The sequence below is a fragment of the Tachypleus tridentatus genome, chromosome 8, assembly GCF_004210375.1.
Source record: "Tachypleus tridentatus isolate NWPU-2018 chromosome 8, ASM421037v1, whole genome shotgun sequence".
In the NCBI taxonomy this organism is placed as follows: Eukaryota; Metazoa; Arthropoda; class Merostomata; order Xiphosura; family Limulidae; genus Tachypleus; species Tachypleus tridentatus.
This window is the reverse complement of record NC_134832.1, coordinates 6,510,950-6,529,417: the sequence shown is the minus strand read 5'-3', so window position 1 is coordinate 6,529,417 and position 18,468 is coordinate 6,510,950. Positions and strand designations below refer to the sequence as shown.

General features: G+C 32.0%; 1 protein-coding gene and 1 long non-coding RNA gene across 6 annotated transcripts in view; one reads left to right on the top strand and one right to left on the bottom strand.

The window, feature by feature from the left end:
- LOC143258461 (uncharacterized) overlaps positions 1–18,468 on the bottom strand; it is a 79,461-nt gene that overhangs the window by 4,261 nt on the left and 56,732 nt on the right. For 3 of the 5 annotated variants that reach the window (XM_076517470.1, XM_076517472.1, XM_076517471.1), the window contains one exon: positions 5,353–5,852. In XM_076517470.1, coding sequence (XP_076373585.1) covers positions 5,353–5,384 — 32 coding nt within the window. In that variant the 5' untranslated portion in view covers positions 5,385–5,852. Of the gene's footprint in view, positions 1–5,271; positions 5,853–18,468 lie in introns of those variants that run through there. The other 2 variants (XM_076517473.1, XM_076517474.1) reach the window with 2 other exon arrangements.
- On the top strand, positions 6,736–12,691 carry LOC143258466 (uncharacterized). The gene is made up of 3 exons (XR_013032297.1): positions 6,736–7,079; positions 7,292–9,001; positions 10,810–12,691. It is a non-coding gene; the product is annotated as an uncharacterized LOC143258466 (long non-coding RNA).

Below are 18,468 nucleotides of genomic sequence, written 5' to 3'. Positions count from 1 at the left end.
AAACCTTACACTGCTGCATACCATAATTAACCATTAGAAAAAACTTATAACAACACAAACTTTCCCGTAAACACCAAATTTATTCAAAAATCAGGTACAAAACTAAAGTCCATACTATGTAAAAACTACACTGACAAACACCACACCAACATAATTTATAAAGTACAATTAAACAACTGTCACGACTTCTATATTGGAGAAACAAACAGAAAAATGGAAACCAGATTCAAAGAAAAAAAACAAACACCATTACATGTTTTTGAACGCTTTAAATCAAATAAACACAGCATAACCATAGAAAACACCCAGATACCAAGTAGGAAAACAAATATAAACAAACACAAAATCAAAGAAGCCCTACCTAGATAGCAACTAAAACCAAAGTTAAAGCAATATAAAGGAACACCTCTATACCTATACTAATTAATAACCTAACATCCAATTGCAACGCCCCCAACAATACCGTACCCTTTTATATTCTCGTTCCCAAGGCATGTGGCCGGCAACGGTCAGTTGCAAACGATCTCTTTGTTAATCTGGAGCTGATTTAGGAAGGTCAAAACCTTGTTTTCTACTTATCAAAAAAGTGTTAATACCCATACTAGCTGTTCTGAGATACATTTTCACTAGATAAAGTTAAATTAATATTTTAAAGACTTCCTTTTCGTTTGACAGAAATGTTAGCGATAAAATACAATAAGCTTTGCTTTGTGGTAATATTAATTATGATACAAGTCTTGTGTGGTAATAATGTTACTTATATGAAGTATGGTACACCGCTAATTTAATAGGATGTTAGCTATAATAAATATAACAACTCTTCATAGGATCTTAATACTAGTTATAATAAGCATGATACACCACCTATCCAGTAGTTATATAAATTGGTTATGTTCAGTATGACACACACTTGTTCAATAATACCGGATATATTAAGCATTTTACACCTCTTGTCCAGTAACACCAGGACATGTTACGTATGACACATCACTTGTTCAGTAATACCAGTTACATTAAGTATGGTACACCACTTGTTCAATAATACTGATTATATTAAGTATGATACACTAATTGTCCAGTAATACTAGTTATATTAAGTATGATACACTACTTGTTCAGTAATATTAGTTATATTAAGTATGATACACTACTTGTTCAGTGATACCAGTTATATTAAGTATGATACACTACTTGTTCAGTAATATTAGTTATATTAAGTATGATACATCGCTTGTACAGTGACGTCAATTATATTAAGTATGATACATCACTTGTCCAGCACTATCGGTTATACTGAGTATAATACACCCTTTGTCTGGTAATTCCAGTTATACTGAGTGTAGTATATGTCCAGTAATACTAATTTTTTAAAGTGTAATTCATTTTCTGTCTGACGATATTACTAGTTATATACAGTAAAATACAGCAATTGCGTGGCGATACAAAATATATTTACTATAATACGTTTCTTCCCTGGTAATACTAATTTTGTAAATTATGTTACTAATGTTGTTTGGTAATGTTATTTCTGTGAAGTGTAATACACTCTGTGTATGGTACCACTATTTATATTAAATGTAATGCACCTCTTTCACGGTAATACCAGTCATATTACGTATGATGCAACATGTGTTTATTAAAGGATAAGGTATCTACCATTTTTAGTGTAAATGGTATTACTGTGTAAGTGGTGCATCATACGTAATATGATAAATATTATAAATAATGTATCATAAATACATTACGTCCGATGTTAATTTTGGAACAGTCTTTATCTAGTACGTGGAAATAACTTACACACGAACTTCTTTGTGCACTTGCCTTTATTATAAAAACTACGATATTGTGAGTAATGGGAACATTATAATTCTAGTGTAATGACTAAAATTTAAAATTACAGTGCCTGTTTACTTCAACTTAAAAGCAGATAATTTAATCAAGTGAAAAATCTAATTCTTAAGAGTTTGTGTACTTTTATGTTTTAACGTTCAAATGTAAGCTTAATTTGAGGGAGAGTTTTCTGAGATAAAAGAAATAAGTGGCTCGAAGTTTCGTTATGATGTAGAGCTATTATTAATATTAACTTTGACCAAAGATAGTTACTTACATAGATTAGAGCTTAAAATGTAGCCAGTAAATGAGCATAGCTAATTAGGTATGCTGTTCAAGTTATATTAATTTTAAAAATTTTAACTGATTGTTTCATTAGTTGAGTGCCATCGCTACTAACGATGTTTTCGGCCGTAAACCCAATAACATCTGAGGCTGATGTTAAATCAATATACTAAGCTAAGATACATATTAAATCATCATAATAAAAATAAAATTAAGGTTAATATAGCGTAGACTAATTATTATAATAAAATAATGAAGACAGAAATAAAATTAGAAATAATAAAAATAACAAATAAAAATAGCTATATAAAGTGTTCTACCAATCACTATATGTTCAAGTGGTATAGATTTCGGGTGTTTATACTGATAACTGACAATATAACTGTTCTAGATGATCTTTAGTCAATTAATAAGTTTTACTTTATTTTCTGCATTCGTCGGTAAGATGATTTGCTGAAAACGTCGATAAACACAGTAAATGTATTTTCCTTTAGGCATATTATAGCAAAATATTATTATGAAAGCAATATAATTACTTCTTATTCTTATTTTACTATGATCAGTGGGGCGTTATTATCAACTGTAATCGGCGTTAAAAACACCTACGCTAATTCTAAAACATAAAGCACCACGTTATATATTTTTTAATATACTAAATTGATAATAACATATTCTAATAAATTTTATGGCGTGTTTAGTATATCAAATTTGCTTCAAAATTAATTTTTTAATGTTACAGGTTTAAGAACCAACGGAGAACATGAACAACACTTGTTTGCATATTATCTATATAGACTAAACAATATTTTATTTAATCTATATTTTAAATTAATAACCTATTATACGAAGAATAAAATTCAATATATTGGGCTATTATAGGATTATACACGTAGGTCGGTGTATTTGTTCTTATCTTAACTAGAGTATGGTTCGAAAAATTTGATCCAAGTTCATTGGAATAATTGTTATCAATCGAAAATAAAGTGTTTGGCTTACGTGTACTTTAAGTTTAAATTAATTCGTTTGTTGTTGTTTGTTTTTAATATGGCAAGGATTTAGTTGTTATGGGAAAGGAATTTTCCCAACTGGGGTGTTATTGTTGCAATACAGTACTGTCGTACGACACAAACACCTATACAAGCGCTTCGCACTCTACTGTATGATAAACTACCACAGAATATGTATCTGACAGAATGTTAAAATAAAAAGCAAATAGAATACTGACTTTTTATTTGTACACATACGATAACTTGTGTTTCATGAATATGTACATATAATTCTGTATTTGGTCAGAGTAGAGCACGGCATTAGACCGAACATCATGTGCTATATTGCAGTAAATATTCATATATATACAGTGACTTGCATATTTAAATTTATACAGCTCTTGGTTTTAATATGTGATACTGAGGAAAAATATGCAATCTAGATATGCAATGTTTTCTTATATGTTCTATTTTATTTTTGTAAGCTTTTGCTTATCGCTTCTATTCAAATTATCGTCATTCCTAAAAGTAAAAATATTTAATGTGATGTTTCCAAAATTTACAAACGAACAAAACATTGAATTTAAACTTTCAAATACTCTCTTCTTTAATCTTTCATATTTACACAGGCAACTCCGTTTTATTACTAGCAGTATGCATCGAGAAAATGTCTCTGAATAGTCACGTTCCTAATTCTTTCAGAATTTATTGCTCTAACGATAAAGGATTTAGTAGCACTTTAAACTCTCCGTAGATTTAGGTGGGCTTGCTATAAGTATTAAATTATATATTTAAGCATATCGATATTTCACAGATAAAGCACGTGTAGATTTCAGAAGAGGACACTTCCTGTTGAATACGTTGCCATTTTATTTCTTCTGAACAATCAAACGAAGTAATATTGCTGTTTTTAAAGCTACATTCGGATATGAGAATACAACAAAGATAAAATTTAGTGTTAAAATAAGCCAACCTCGATAAAGAACAAGAAAACAAGTCTAGATGAATTTAATAATTTCATTACATGAGATTAGTTATGTACACATTAATATTCATAACAAACTGTCAATTTACTCGTAAGTGAAACATTTAATTTCCAGATATATTAATGGAAAACCTGCCTAATAATGATATATATTTCTTCGCTTTCGAAAATGTTAATTTTAAATCTGAAATACTTTAAACTCACCAACAAACACTTCAGGCTTCAAATGTCTTTCAGGACTAAACTAACATAAAGTTTTTTCGAATTTTCCTTCAAAGTTTTGTGAACTTGTTAGTTGCAAAGCGGCTATTAGATCTCTTAAAACTATATAAATATTATAATAATTTTAAAGTTAGTTCCAGCTGGAAGAGCACTCAGAGTAAGAATCAAAGGCATTGTACAGTTTTTAAATATGCATTCTTACTAAATCAAAGGCTATTGTATAAAGAACCCTGGATACCATGATATTCTTGCACTGTCATGAACTGTTCTTTGGTTTTAGTTAACATTTTTAAAATAGCATTTTCTGACATAAGGCGGCATTATTTTACATCTGTAATTGTTTTTATCTTTTCTAAATGAATGCTTTTGTATAGCTTGTCAACTGTTGTTTCGTAATAAATGTTTTTCTTCCAATATTTTTTAAAAGAAATGGAAATTATCTATGTATATTAATCACAGCGAACATGGAGAGAAGAATGCAAAGAGTTAATGACAGAAGTGTGATTGAAGATAATTTCATTCAGTTTTGAAAAACGTTGCTTTATGTCCTGTTATCTGTCTGTCTGTTTATTTATGAACAATATTTTAAAGTGATCCAAGGTTGGTTACTGTTTGAAAAGCTAATGCTCTTGATCGTTTTTTATTATTTTATTGCCTATTTTACGTAAACTGCTTTTAAGAAGTTGAGTATATATATATACATTCCACAGATTCAAATCGAGCTCGATTACAAAATCGAAGCTAACCTCAGTTCAAACCTCAGAAGCCATGGCTATTATTTCTCCCACATTTTATCATTATAACATAAATTAGTTGCTTAAAAGATATCTACAACATTTTCCTTTGTAAAAGAAATGTAAGAAACATATGTAACATATGTAAGAAATTTCATTACAACTAAATGTTTTATTAGTACATGAGTTATTAATACTTGTTTGCACTAATTCTAAATCTCACACTTACTGGTTTCATCACTGCCAGACAGTAATCGTTCTACTTACATCGCCTAAAAACAGTAGTGCTTTGGTTGCAAACTTCACTTACCTTATTTTCTTGTACACTGTTGCTAGTCTCATATATCGAAGACTCTGGATTCTATTACTTCTGGGGCTTCAGGATTATTGGATAGGCACTAATGCGCAAAGTATTTAAGTTCGTGTTCTAGTCCAGTGGGCGAGACTTCCTGACGTCACTACTCTCACGAACCAATCAAGGAAGCGCCTGTCACAACCATCAGAACTTTAGAAGATGTAGAATATTGAGTAGGCGTCGAGGCGTCAACAGGCTGAATTTTTCAGTCTGAAAGTTCGGTTTCTTCTCGAGTTTCACGTGTCCGTAATTTGTCTTTGTTCGAGATTTGTTATACTACTTCAATTAACATGGAACATAATTCATCCTATCAGAAAGTTTATCGAATGAATTGAATAGAATGACTTTAAACGTTTATTAAAATGTTGTTTTAATTCTTGAAATGAGATCGTTTCTGGGATTCCGATTCTCTGAATACAACATACAGAGAAAATAGATTCAGGAGCTCTGATTTGCTAGAAAAAAGAAAAAAAGAGACAAAATATGAAGAGATCTGAGTGTGTGAAAAACAAATTGCGGTGTGGTAGATGGCTGAATAATACGTTAAAACAACTAAACGTTTTGACGTATGTTACTTCAAAAGTTCAAAAACCTTGTAAATTTCTAATCCTTCCCATGTAATAGTTACCAACAGTTTCTTAAATGCCTCCTACCGCATTAAAATAGGATCGTAATGGTAAGAAGAGGCGAAAAGACGTTTCAGCGCTAAAAACAATTGCATCGGTTTCTTTTGAATTTTTGCACAACGTTACTTAAGCTTTGGTTTAGAGTTATTGGTAGTTTAATATAGCCTGTGAAAATGATTAATTATGAATATTTGTAATTTTTATTTTAAGCTGTTCAACAGGAAATGAGTTTTCTACTCTTCCTACTGATTTTTCTCGGCTTCGAGATAATGTTTGCAGATCTGTGCTGATTTTTGTTTACGTTTCTCATAAGTCTTAAATAAAAAGTCAGAAAGGCTCAAACGAAACAGTCGAGGCTGATAAAATAAAAAAAAAACATCACAACAATAAGGTTGTGGCATTCTTAGATCTAGAAGTTAAGCGTTTATACAGTTACGAATCTACAGTACTATGATATTACTGAAAGAAAAAAAAATTAAATGCATGCATAATTACAGATATGTAAGGATGTGATATTACTAAAAAACGAAATTAAACATTTGTACAGCTACGTGTATATAAGAATATGATATTACTAAAGGATGATGTTAAAGTTTGTGTAATTAGACTATGCAGCAAAAGATCTATTTTTCTTTTCAAACTTTGCTTTTGTGACCTCGTTAACGAAATTTTCAAATGTACCGATTTTCACGAATATTCCAGGTGGATTTTTTCGAAATTACAAGAATTTTCTAGAATGTTGTAGAACTCACGAGAATTTTCTAGAACATTCCATATACAGGGGCTCACCACTCACCATTTCAGTTTAGTTCTAGCTGCCTAAGTGAATACATAGACCTATCTGATTTTATCAGAGATGGCATCAAGAGGCTGCAAGCATTCTGCAGGCACATTCTGCAATGTATCTGGCCAATTTATTAAGACAAAAGCGAAAACATACTGTGTGACAGCGCCTGCTAAAATGTGTGAAGCCTACAAGACATATTTCGGCATGCCTGTTCAGGATCAATACAAACTCTGGGTACCTCATTTTTACCTGTAAAAAAACTGTAGAAGGTAAGACGGACAATTTTTGCTTGCTTAAATAGTAAGATTTTATATTATACAAATTTCAGACCTTTTAAAATTTAAATATCTTTTAATTTTTTAAATTTCCAATATTATAGAAAAAATATCACATATAAAATATTTTTCATGAACCTCTTACACATTAGTTGTGGATGAAATAAATTTATTTTTCATAATAATAATTTTATTTTGCTCTTCAGACTGGCAAGAATACATCTGTTATCATGTATTCGGACCTTCCATCATCCATTGCCCCAGTGCCACACTGCCCTGAACTCCCTGTACCCACTCCGCCAGAGAGAAAGCAGCCATCCTCAGAACAGAGCAGCAAATCAGAAGAGGAGGTAGACGTTGAAAATCCAGATTGCAATTTCAGAGGTGCAGCTGGTGAGAGAAACCCAAACTATCCCAACCAAAGAGACCTCAGCGACTTGATCAGAGATCTTGGTCTAACAAAGTCGAATGCCGAGCCTTCAATCACTTAATCCCAATCTATAGTTATCGATAACTTAAAAAGTATTGTGAAAACAATAATTATGATAATTTCTGCTTTTTATTTTGAGCTGTGACGACTAATACTTTATCCATGATTATAAGATCTGATAGCTTTAGTAATGTGAGTTAAACTTATAAGTATTTCACAGCTTTGGTAATGTGAGTTAAGCATATAAGGATTCCACAGCTTTGGTAATGTGAGTTAAAGCATATAAGGATTCCACAGCTTTGGTAATGTGAGTTAAACCATATAAGGATTTTACAGCTTTGGTAATGTGAGTTAAACATATAAGGATTCCACACCTTTGGTTTTGTGAGTTAAGCATATGAGGATTTCACAGCTTTGGCAATGTGAGTTAAGCATGTACCACACGTGTTGTTTTTTTATCTTTGTGTTTTTCAGAATTTTATGTTTTCAATCTAGCATATTCATTTCGTTTATCAAACACTGTTCCTACTCTAGTGCTTTAAATGTTTATAATCTATTTTCTAGTGTAACTTCAAGATAAAAAAGGATACAATATGATTTAAATCTTATCTTTCTAACGCTGTAAATCAAAGACCGGATGTAGCGTGAATGACTATAATTATGAGAGTTTATGGTCCAGTTGCTGTAAAAGTGTTGTGAGCTCTACTGCCAGACTATTAAATTAGGGATAACTAGCTCTGGATAAAATTAGGGGTAGCTAGCTCTTGGATAAAATTAGGGATAGCTAGCTCTTGTGTACTCTTGGACGAGAACTCTGAATAAATAAGCTATTAAACAAAACTCACTAACAAGGTTCTTATTGAATTTCTTTGAACATTTTTATTAGCCAAGAAGAAGGCATTTCCTGCACTCGTTAAACATTGTGGCTGCGAAAAGTGACTTGTAGTAGTAAGATGACTGAAATCTGTACTCGCATAGAGCTTAACGGTCAAGCACAAGAAGCATGGAAGTATCCAAATGATACACAGAGGTATTGAGAAACTATTTAGAACCGCCTTGTGCAGCAAGTCGAGTACAATATTATTCCTATAGTTATTTTCAAAGTGTTCCTGTCTGCTAATCCTACTGCTGACTATCGTGATGCTTCGACTTTCCCTATTGTATCTCAACTGAAAGCTAAATATCGAAAGCTGATAGCCGAAACTTAAAAGGATGACAATTACTTAATTAATGGTGCTGGGAAAATAGCTTTAATGATATATACTGAATTTACTCCCAGCGAGAGTACAACCTGGTATGAAGACTTGAGAATGACGTAGTTCACTTAAAAGGTTATCATTTAACAAATAAAAACTTGCCTCGAAGTTGTCTGAAAAAGATACGTCCAAAACAGCCCTCTTTGAGAGTTTGCGGATTGAGCTTACTTTTAACATTCAACAAGTTAACGTATAAAGATACACCCTGGCTCCTGAGGGACGTGCTAATGGTGAGCAAATTCTATACTATTTAAACATGTAACAATTTCACACTGGAATTAAAATTATTGTTTTAGGATTACTATTTTGGTCAAGGTTATAGGGTTTGGCAACTTTAGCAGTGTGAGTTAAACATATATCATTTGTTTGTTGGAATACAGCAAATCAACGAATAATGTTTTTTAACATTACTTTTGTGGCATACGTTCTACTATCACATAGAATATTCATGTTTAGCATAAATATTATTTATTTTATTTTATTAAAAACACAATATTTCTTACTAGGAGGCCTTACTAGTTCACTGAATAATGTGTGTACATTTTAAAGTATTTGAATTTTTTTATCGTAAGCTCTATCGTTGTTTCCTTCCTTAACTGATCTATTTTGCTAGTGTAGTGTTTTTATATCAAATGCGTGTTTTAATGCCTGTTCATCTCTGTCTTAAATGCTACAGTTTGTCGAACAGTCCAATATCTCTGTTTCTACAGTTTTTCTTTTTACAACCTAATATCTCCATTCTTTTCATCGAACAAGTTCTCTGTTTTACCATTTTTCTTTTTACAATCAATATATATATATCCATTCTTTTCATCGAACAAGTTCTCTGTTTTACCATTTTTCTTTTTACAATCAATATATATATATATCCATTCTTTTCATCGAACAAGTTCTCTGTTTTACCATTTTTCTTTTTACAATCAATATATATATATCCATTCTTTCTTATCGAACAGTTTTTCTATTTCTCCAGTTTTTCTCTTTGCAACCTAACACATCCGTTCTTTTTATCAAACATAATTTCTATTTCTACAGTTTTTATTTACAATGTAACAAATCTATTTTTTATCAAACATTGTTTCTCTAGTGTTGTAAATGCTATTAATCAGTTGTTTTTATTTTTCGTCTAATTCCTCAGTGGATCAGCGGTAACTACGAGTGTTATAATAACAAAACAAATAAACTAATAATCTTTCCTTCTAATGTGCTATTTTTTCATCTTTTAACTCCCTTCCTTTCTATCCCAACATTTGTCATTATTTAATATTCCTTACTTTAACTCCCTTCCTTTCTATCCCAACATTTGTCATTATTTAATATTCCTTATTTTAACTCCCTTCCTTTCTATCCCAACATTTGTCATTATTTAATATTCCTTATTTTAACTCCCTTCCTTTCTATCCCAACATTTGTCATTATTTAATATTCCTTATTTTAACTCCTTCCTTTCTATCCCAACATTTGTCATTATTTAATATTCTTATTTTAACTCCTTCCTTTCTATCAACATTTGTCATTATTTAATATTCCTTATTTTAACTCCCTTCCTTTCTATCCCAACATTTGTCATTATTTAATATTCCTTATTTTAACTCCCTTCCTTTCTATCCCAACATTTGTCATTATTTAATATTCCTTATTTTAACTCCCTTCCTTTCTATCCCAACATTTGTCATTATTTAATATGCCTTATTTTAACTCCCTTCCTTTCTATCCCAACATTTGTCATTATTTAATGTCTTATTTTCTGCTATCTTGGTTTCTCTGTCTTTCAAATGCATCTCATTCTTTACTTTCTCAGCTTTTACCATGAAATATTTATTGTTGTTGTATAAGTTTAATCGACTCTATAAAATTAATCTGTAACACGCAGTTTCTGGTTCCTAGACTGTTCTTAAGGAATGTATTGTATATATATTTGCATTACAGAGGGCGCATTTATGAACTTACTTGAAAATGTACGTAAAAAAAAAAATTAATAGTACGTCTTGTTATACATTATGATTTATTTACTTTTTCATTTTTCTTTGTTTTTTAGCTCAAAATCATCTGCCAAGTTATTACCCTTTCTCAGCGATTCCAAATTTCCTTTTTTTATACTCACAGTTCATAATTCAATAACCAGCTTCAGGGCACTAGTCATATGGCTCTGTTGTTATATCGGGTTTTTAACCAACACACTTTCTTTCCTTAACGATGGTCGAGAAATACGTTGTTGTTGTGTTTTCGTCACAGTTGTTCTGCCCTTGTTGAACTGTGCTGGAATTTTCCTTGTTTTTAACTTCCGAATACTGTCTTATTAGCTCTTTAAACACGTTATAGTGGAATTACTATAAAAACCTCTGTACGCAGGGAATTCATCATATAACACTTTGTAATTGTATAGATAGCAAAAAACAGCGTATTCGAGATTATAAAAATACGTCAAGTGATTAATAACAACAGGACAAAAACTAATGGTATACAGTGACGGAACGTGTCAAACTGTTAACGGTGGCTGAAGTAAGTATGGTTTTAACATACGAAAACTCGTAAAGTGATTCACGATGGTATACAGTGACGGAACGTGTCAAACTGTTAACGGTGGCTGAAGTAAGTATGGTTTTAACATACGAAAATTCGTAAAGTGATTCACGAGACAATAGAGCTAGAATCATTGTCCACTGTATCGGAAAACGTGAAGTAATTAACGAAAATAAGAGTAAGAGTCATTTTGTAATACGTCAAGTGATTAATGTTGAATGGGATAAGCATAATTATCTTACTGTATCATAAAACATTAATGATTACAAACTAATTTGTGGTTCTTTGTAACGTCATAAAAGACGGGTCTCATTTCAAAAAGCAATGGGGCATCATTTTGTGTGTTATGTTTTAATTATGAAATGCAACTGTGAAAATCACCTATCCTTAATAGTTATGAATCTCTTACTAAAGTTTTACTTACGGGCAACACAAGTAATAATATTTTAAAAATATTTCTAGTTTATTTTTGAAAAAATTAACGTTTTGCTAATTTTACTAGGAACCGACAGGTGAATACGTTTGAATAATTAAATAAAACTGTTAAATTCTAGTACCAAGGGAGATACTACATCGCTAAGCAAGTAAATAACTACGAATCAAATATAGTTGTTAATATACCTGAATGCTGGCTAATGTGAGGTTATATATATTAACTACGAATCAAATATAGTTGTTAATATATCTGAATGCTGGCTAATGTGAGGTTTTGTTGTGTTTTTTTAAATAAAGGAAACCTTCAATAATTTTTCTTCTATTTATTTTATATATCTCTTAATTTTTTAATATAAACAAATGTAAAAGTGGTATTATTTGGAGTCGTATGCTCAAATACAAAGGAAAGTGCTGTTAAGTGTTATTTAATCTTATAGAAACTGGAAGAGCGCTTTGTTCAAATATCATGCTCGCTATTTCAACCGTGAGGGGTATTATATAACGATAATTCCCACTATTCGTTGGTATAATAGTAACCCAAGAGTTGGTGGTGGGTGGGGATGACTTTCTTCACTGTTAAATTTGGGACAGCTAGCAGAGACAGCTCTCCTGTAGCTTTGCGCGAAATTCAAAACACAGCCTTCAAATATCTAAGGAAGCTCTTCGTACTTACCAAAGGTAAGCAAACATCTTGCCTAGCTGCGATGAAGATCAATATAAGACCTACAAAATAAGTTGTTCCGAAATGTTTTTTTCACCTTTTGACATTATTATAGCAACATAATAAAGCCACGAGAGCATCAGTGTAGCCGAACAAGAGTAAAATATTTTCAATCGCTGTTAATGCTATGTTTTAAAATTTAGAGTTTTTTTGTCTTGCAAAAAAGCTAGAGATTATGACTCAGTTCATTTTATACAGGGAAACCAAAGGTTATTACTGTATTTCTATTGTTTTTTCTTCGTTCTTTCTACAACAAATTTACCAATTGTAAAATGAAGAAAATAAAGATATTCTTCTTTAAAGGAACGACTTGTGTTGAGATAATTCTTTATTCTTATATTGTAAGTGGCAGTTTAGGAAGTTTCTACAGAATATAGCAGTACTATTCTTCTTTCTTATAAGTCAAGGTCTTCCAGTGGCGCGCTAGTATGTCTGTGGACTTACAAAGCTAAAATACCCGTTTCGATACCCTTTCGATGACAGATAACCCATTGTGTACCTTTCTGCTTAACTACAAACAAATAAATATCACCAATCAGCCACGTTCTTAGATAAGATAGCAGTATTCTTCTTCTTTTGTCACTAGTCAGAAAGTTTCTTCATAGAATAGCAGTAGCATTATAATTTTATTACCAGTCAGAAAGTTCTTGAATAAGATATCACTACCATTTTCTTTTCTAACTATAACTGACTTGAGTAAAGAGAGTACACCTTCTTCAATAAGCTTATTTTACAAATAATTATAACAATAACAACAGTTGAAATATGACTCCAAACATCAACTTGAAGAAATAAAGATGATTTTTGTTTTAGAAATAAACATGATACCTTGTTTTTTGGATTAAAATCCTTATCTCCTTTTCAAGTGTTTTAAGTGTTATTGGGTTTAGATCTTTGAAAATTAGGAAAAAACTATTAGCTTTTAGGAATAACTTTATAAGCAACTGTTTGTTTCAGTTGCATACGTTTCAGATCTTGGAAGAACAACTTTTTCATGATGCAAATATTTTCCCATGAAATCTTCAAAAGGTAAGGTAGATGAAATATTTATGACTGATAAAATCTTTCTGTATAGGTATTGCTGTCAAATGTGTATAATCTTGGAATGGAATGCAGTAAATTTGAAGATAATAGAAAAACAAAACATACAAAAAGATACAATTAATTTTAGTGGGGATATTGATAAATAAAACAAAATAATATATTTCCATCAGAAATTGTACAAAAAATCTCACTTTGGGGATGAACAACAAGCAACAAGATATTTGAATTGGCAAAAATCAAAAATAAATCCTATTTGAAAAGTTGAGTGGCAAACAACAATATACTTTCATTGCAGTATTGAAAAGTAAGCAGCAAAATGTTGCACTTGGAATGTTTTCCCGTAGGCAGCAGTATATTTCGTCCATTGTAAGTGTTCACTAAACACCAACGAGATATTTTAGGTAAGACTGTCTTTTTGTTGCTGTTTGTGGTGTTGTGAAATAGAGAGCCGCACAATTGGCTATCTCTGCTGTGCCCATCACAAGCATTGGATCTTTGTATTTAGTGGTGTGAGCTCTCACACATCCCGCTAATGCACTGAAGAAATACCTCACCTAAGAGGAGTTGTTGGATAAGAAACAGCGGAATGTTTCAGATGAAACGGTGACAAACAATTTATTGGGAAAAATATTATTAACTGCGAGTGCACCCAACTGATGAAATAATACATTCTATTTTTTATAAGCGGAGCATATTTAACTACTATTTATGCTCATTAGCAAGACAATCTTTAGCTTTAATCTTAGCTTGCTCTTACCAAATGTCAATTTGAATATGGTATTCCAAAATAGGCATTACTGTGAGACTGTCAGTCAAATTATTTGCGTGTAAAGAGTAGCCTGTCTAGTCTACTTCTTCGAATTATAGACATCTAACTCAGATAGGTCTCGATTACTTTTGTATTACATTCATTGAAAAAAACAAATCCTTTATGTGTGTTAATAAACAGGCATACTATACAGTGAAGACGGTTTTATATACTACAGAGGGTTAATCATACTTCATAAGAACGAATTGTATACGTAAATACAATGTCTTATATCGCGACATATGGGATCAATAACGAAATGAGCGACATTTTAAGCACATATATATTTATGGTGTTGAAGTTTTCACAATATGACCAAACAATGCCATCAAGGGTAGACTTATATCCTGAGAAAAAGATAAACATCGTTTCTGGGGAGAGATATTCATACAGTTAGATTGCTAAAGATGAAGGACACAACATTGGTAAATAAAAAAAATCTTCAATAATCTTTTTGGAAATGAAAAAAAAACATACAAACACTTGCTAACCAAAATGTTTAGGACAGTAATGGACTGCAAATTACTTCTCAAACTAATCCAAAACAACGTCTTTATCCAGCAAATGAAGACTGGTGTTACGATCAAGAAATACATTGCGATAAAGCTCATGTTATCTCCTGATGTTGTCAATAAGATAATGAACCAGGATTTGAAGTTGACGAAATTTCACGAATTAAAAGTGCAGATATTTTCGCGATATGTTGAAATAACGGCTACTTCAATTAAGGAAAAACGTAGTTAAGGCTAAAATCTCAGCAATCATATGTGATTACATTCATCAAGAGATCTGTATCTTTGGTCTATCTGAACTTTGTTTTGGAATACAATGGCTACATACAATGTAAAGCTTATGGAAACCTTCTCATGTGATATTTGAACTTGCTGACCGTACAGCAGCTTTTCACTATAAAAGTGAGGGACAACAGTACGTAAAAATGGTCATCAGATTGAGAAAATTGATGATATAGGCAGTAGGTATGAGATCACGAAGAAAACTGGAAAATTATACCTATAAAGTGCGATTAACTTCGGCATTTCACTTTCTAGCTGGCCTTAATTATAAAAATATTGCAATTCTAGAATTTTCAAAATAATTCAAATGACTTGTTTTACTTTACTAACATGTGGTTAGCTTACTTAAGAAATGAAACTGAAATTGTTTTGAAGTAAAAGTTATAACTTCGAAATCCAAACATGATTAATGGGTCATTTTAGTGCATATTTGTGTATTTATAGTTATGTGCATAATATGCCCAAATGAATACATATCTACATACATATAACATGCAAGTATATATATTTATATACACACATACACATTACATATAAGCCTGTATATATATACACACACATACATTTGCTCACCCCTGAATGGTAGTACCTTATTTTTATTTTTCAATTAATTTTTCGTCTTCTTTACTTTGGAGAGTAGTTACCTTCCCACAACTGTTTGCAGGCAGTGAAGGATGATATAGATGTGGGACGTTGTGGGCTTGGACACCCAATATCGCTCTCCCAGTTTCTAATTTTATATCTATTGCTACTCTTTTTTCTTATGTTAGACTGGCAAATGGAGGTTAAGAATGATAGAATGTATCCCCACCGCAATATGGGTCTTACTTCTCAATCACCTCCAAGACCTAGGATATATTTTATATCCGTGGGATCCTTTCAATTAGTAGAGAATTTTTCATTTCTTATTTTGTTCTTGTTTAAGTTTGTTTTTGGTTATAAAAACTGAGATATATATACACACACAAAAATACTTATATCATATAAGTTTATATATATATATGTAATACATAAAGTACTTTGCAAAAGTGAGCAGACCTAGGATTTGATGGATAAACAATTTGACAAATCAAGAGTTACTTCAAAAAGAAACTTTATGGGAGTATATTAGAGACGTCTGGAGTAAAATCCCAAAGGGCACTTTGATTAAATATGTTAAAACAATGCCTAGAAGACTTTTTGCAGTGGTTGAAATAAATGGGGGACAAACAAAATACTAACTGTTTGCTGAACTCAGGAGTTTCCACTGGGTGTCTGTTGTATTAATATTAATTCCCTTTTATACCTGTATCTTAAAGATATAGTGATATTTTTACAAGAACACTCATCTAGACGCTTTATTCTGATGGAGTTATATCTGATAGCTCTCTAGTTTGTATAAAAGTCGTAGTTCCTAGGGTTGTACTGATATCAGCACATTAGCTTGATGGTTTGAAAAGTTCATTGTGGTGAGTCTCTTAATTCTCTTGATGCTTAACTTTTCTTTATAGTCTAGTTTGCAATGACCATAAATGACTTGAAAAAAAACTTCTGGGACATGCTCTGTGTCATTTTTGAAACATTTGTACACCTGTAACGATAAAAAATTCTCAAAAATTTGCATACACTTAAACAGATGTGAATAGTCACATGCTTATATTTGTCACGTGCTAAGTACTGCTCTCGCAGCTATCTGCAATCAGTCTTCTCTTCAGCAGTGTTCCATAGAAGAAGCTTTTGTAAAAAGTTATTTTATTATCTTTGAACTTCTTGTTCATAGTTCCAAGATAATTTCTTTAACTATAATGGTGTGCTATGTTATGGGGTTACTTCTAGTGACAAGCCATTTCATTTTCTCAACTACTTCTGACATTATACAGTCTTGGAGTAGCGAGTCTTTTTTTGTTCTAGAACCACAAATACTTTTGTATTACGATACAGTTTAATTCTTTTTTATGTTAACATTTTTTCGCTCCTTCCTTGACTTTATAATGATGGAGCAAGAACACTTAGTGTGAACAAGTCCTGCAACGTAAAGTTGATATGAATAAAATTTTCAAAGTTAGGCGTTATTGCGTAATGGCCAATTATTCGTTGGTAAATAGTGACACAAGAGACGGCGGTGAGTAGTATTGACTAGCTGCCTACCCACTAGCCTTTCCCTTCAAAATTAGCTGCACTAGCTGTCCTTAATTTAGCAGTGAAAGACTAGAGAGTAGGCAATTAGTCATTACCGCCCAATGCCAACTCTTGGGCTACTCTTTTTCCAACGAATAGTGGGACTGATCGGTGCGTTGTAATGTCCCCACGGCTGAAAGGGCGAGCTTGTTTGGTGTAACATGGATTCAAACCCGCGACCCACATATTACGACTCGAGCGCTAACCACCTAGCCATGCCTGAGTTAAAACAAGATGTTCGAGCATTTAGTCTATTTAGAGCCACAGACTTTGAGGACTGGAAGCAAGAACTTGAACAACCTCTGCATATGTATACAAGTTTGCATGTATTAAAATATGTGTATGTGTTAAATAACCCTCTTATTACATTTGATTGATAAATGCCGTCGATTACATTAAGAAGATACGAGAAATAACGCGATTTAAATATTTAGAGAATACTTTAAAGCTAAGCAGGTTTACATCAATGCAACAATTTCTGGTATTCAACATTAAGTATTAGAACTTTGTTTTTCACGTAACTGTTAGGCTTAGATTAAGTATCGTACAGACAGCATTCAATAAAATTTTCGGTTTCACAAGAAAATAAATTATTAGATGAGTACAAGATTAAGATAAATATAGAGGTTAAAACGGCTATTCTGAACTTTAGAATCTACTTGGCAGTGGATTTGTTTGTTTTTTGAATTTCGCACAAAGCTAGTCGAGGGCTATCTGTGCTAGCTGTCCCTAATTTAGCAGTATAAGACTAGAGGGAAGGCAGCGAGTCATCACCACCCACCGCCAACTCTTGAGCTACTCTTTTACCAACGAATAGTGGGATTGATCGTTACATTATAACGCCCCCACAGCTGGGAGGGCGAGCATGTTTGGCGCTACGGGGATGTGAACCCGCGACTCTCAGATTACGAGTCGCACGCCTTAACACGCTTGGCCATGCCGGGCCGCTTAGCAGTGGAAACAGAGCTAAAACATATTGTACACTTTGGACAATAAGTATGTGGTAGTCTTACATTGGGTGTGTGTGTGTTTTCTTATAGCAAAGCCACATCGGGCTATCTGTTGAGTCCACCGAGGGGAATCGAACTCCTGATTTTAGCGTTGTAACTTCGTAGATTCGTCGCTGTACTAGCGGAGGACTCTCTTAAATTGGATTTACATTTTTTTTATTTTATCAGAGTAAAGTGTTAAACATTATTATATTTATTCTGTTGT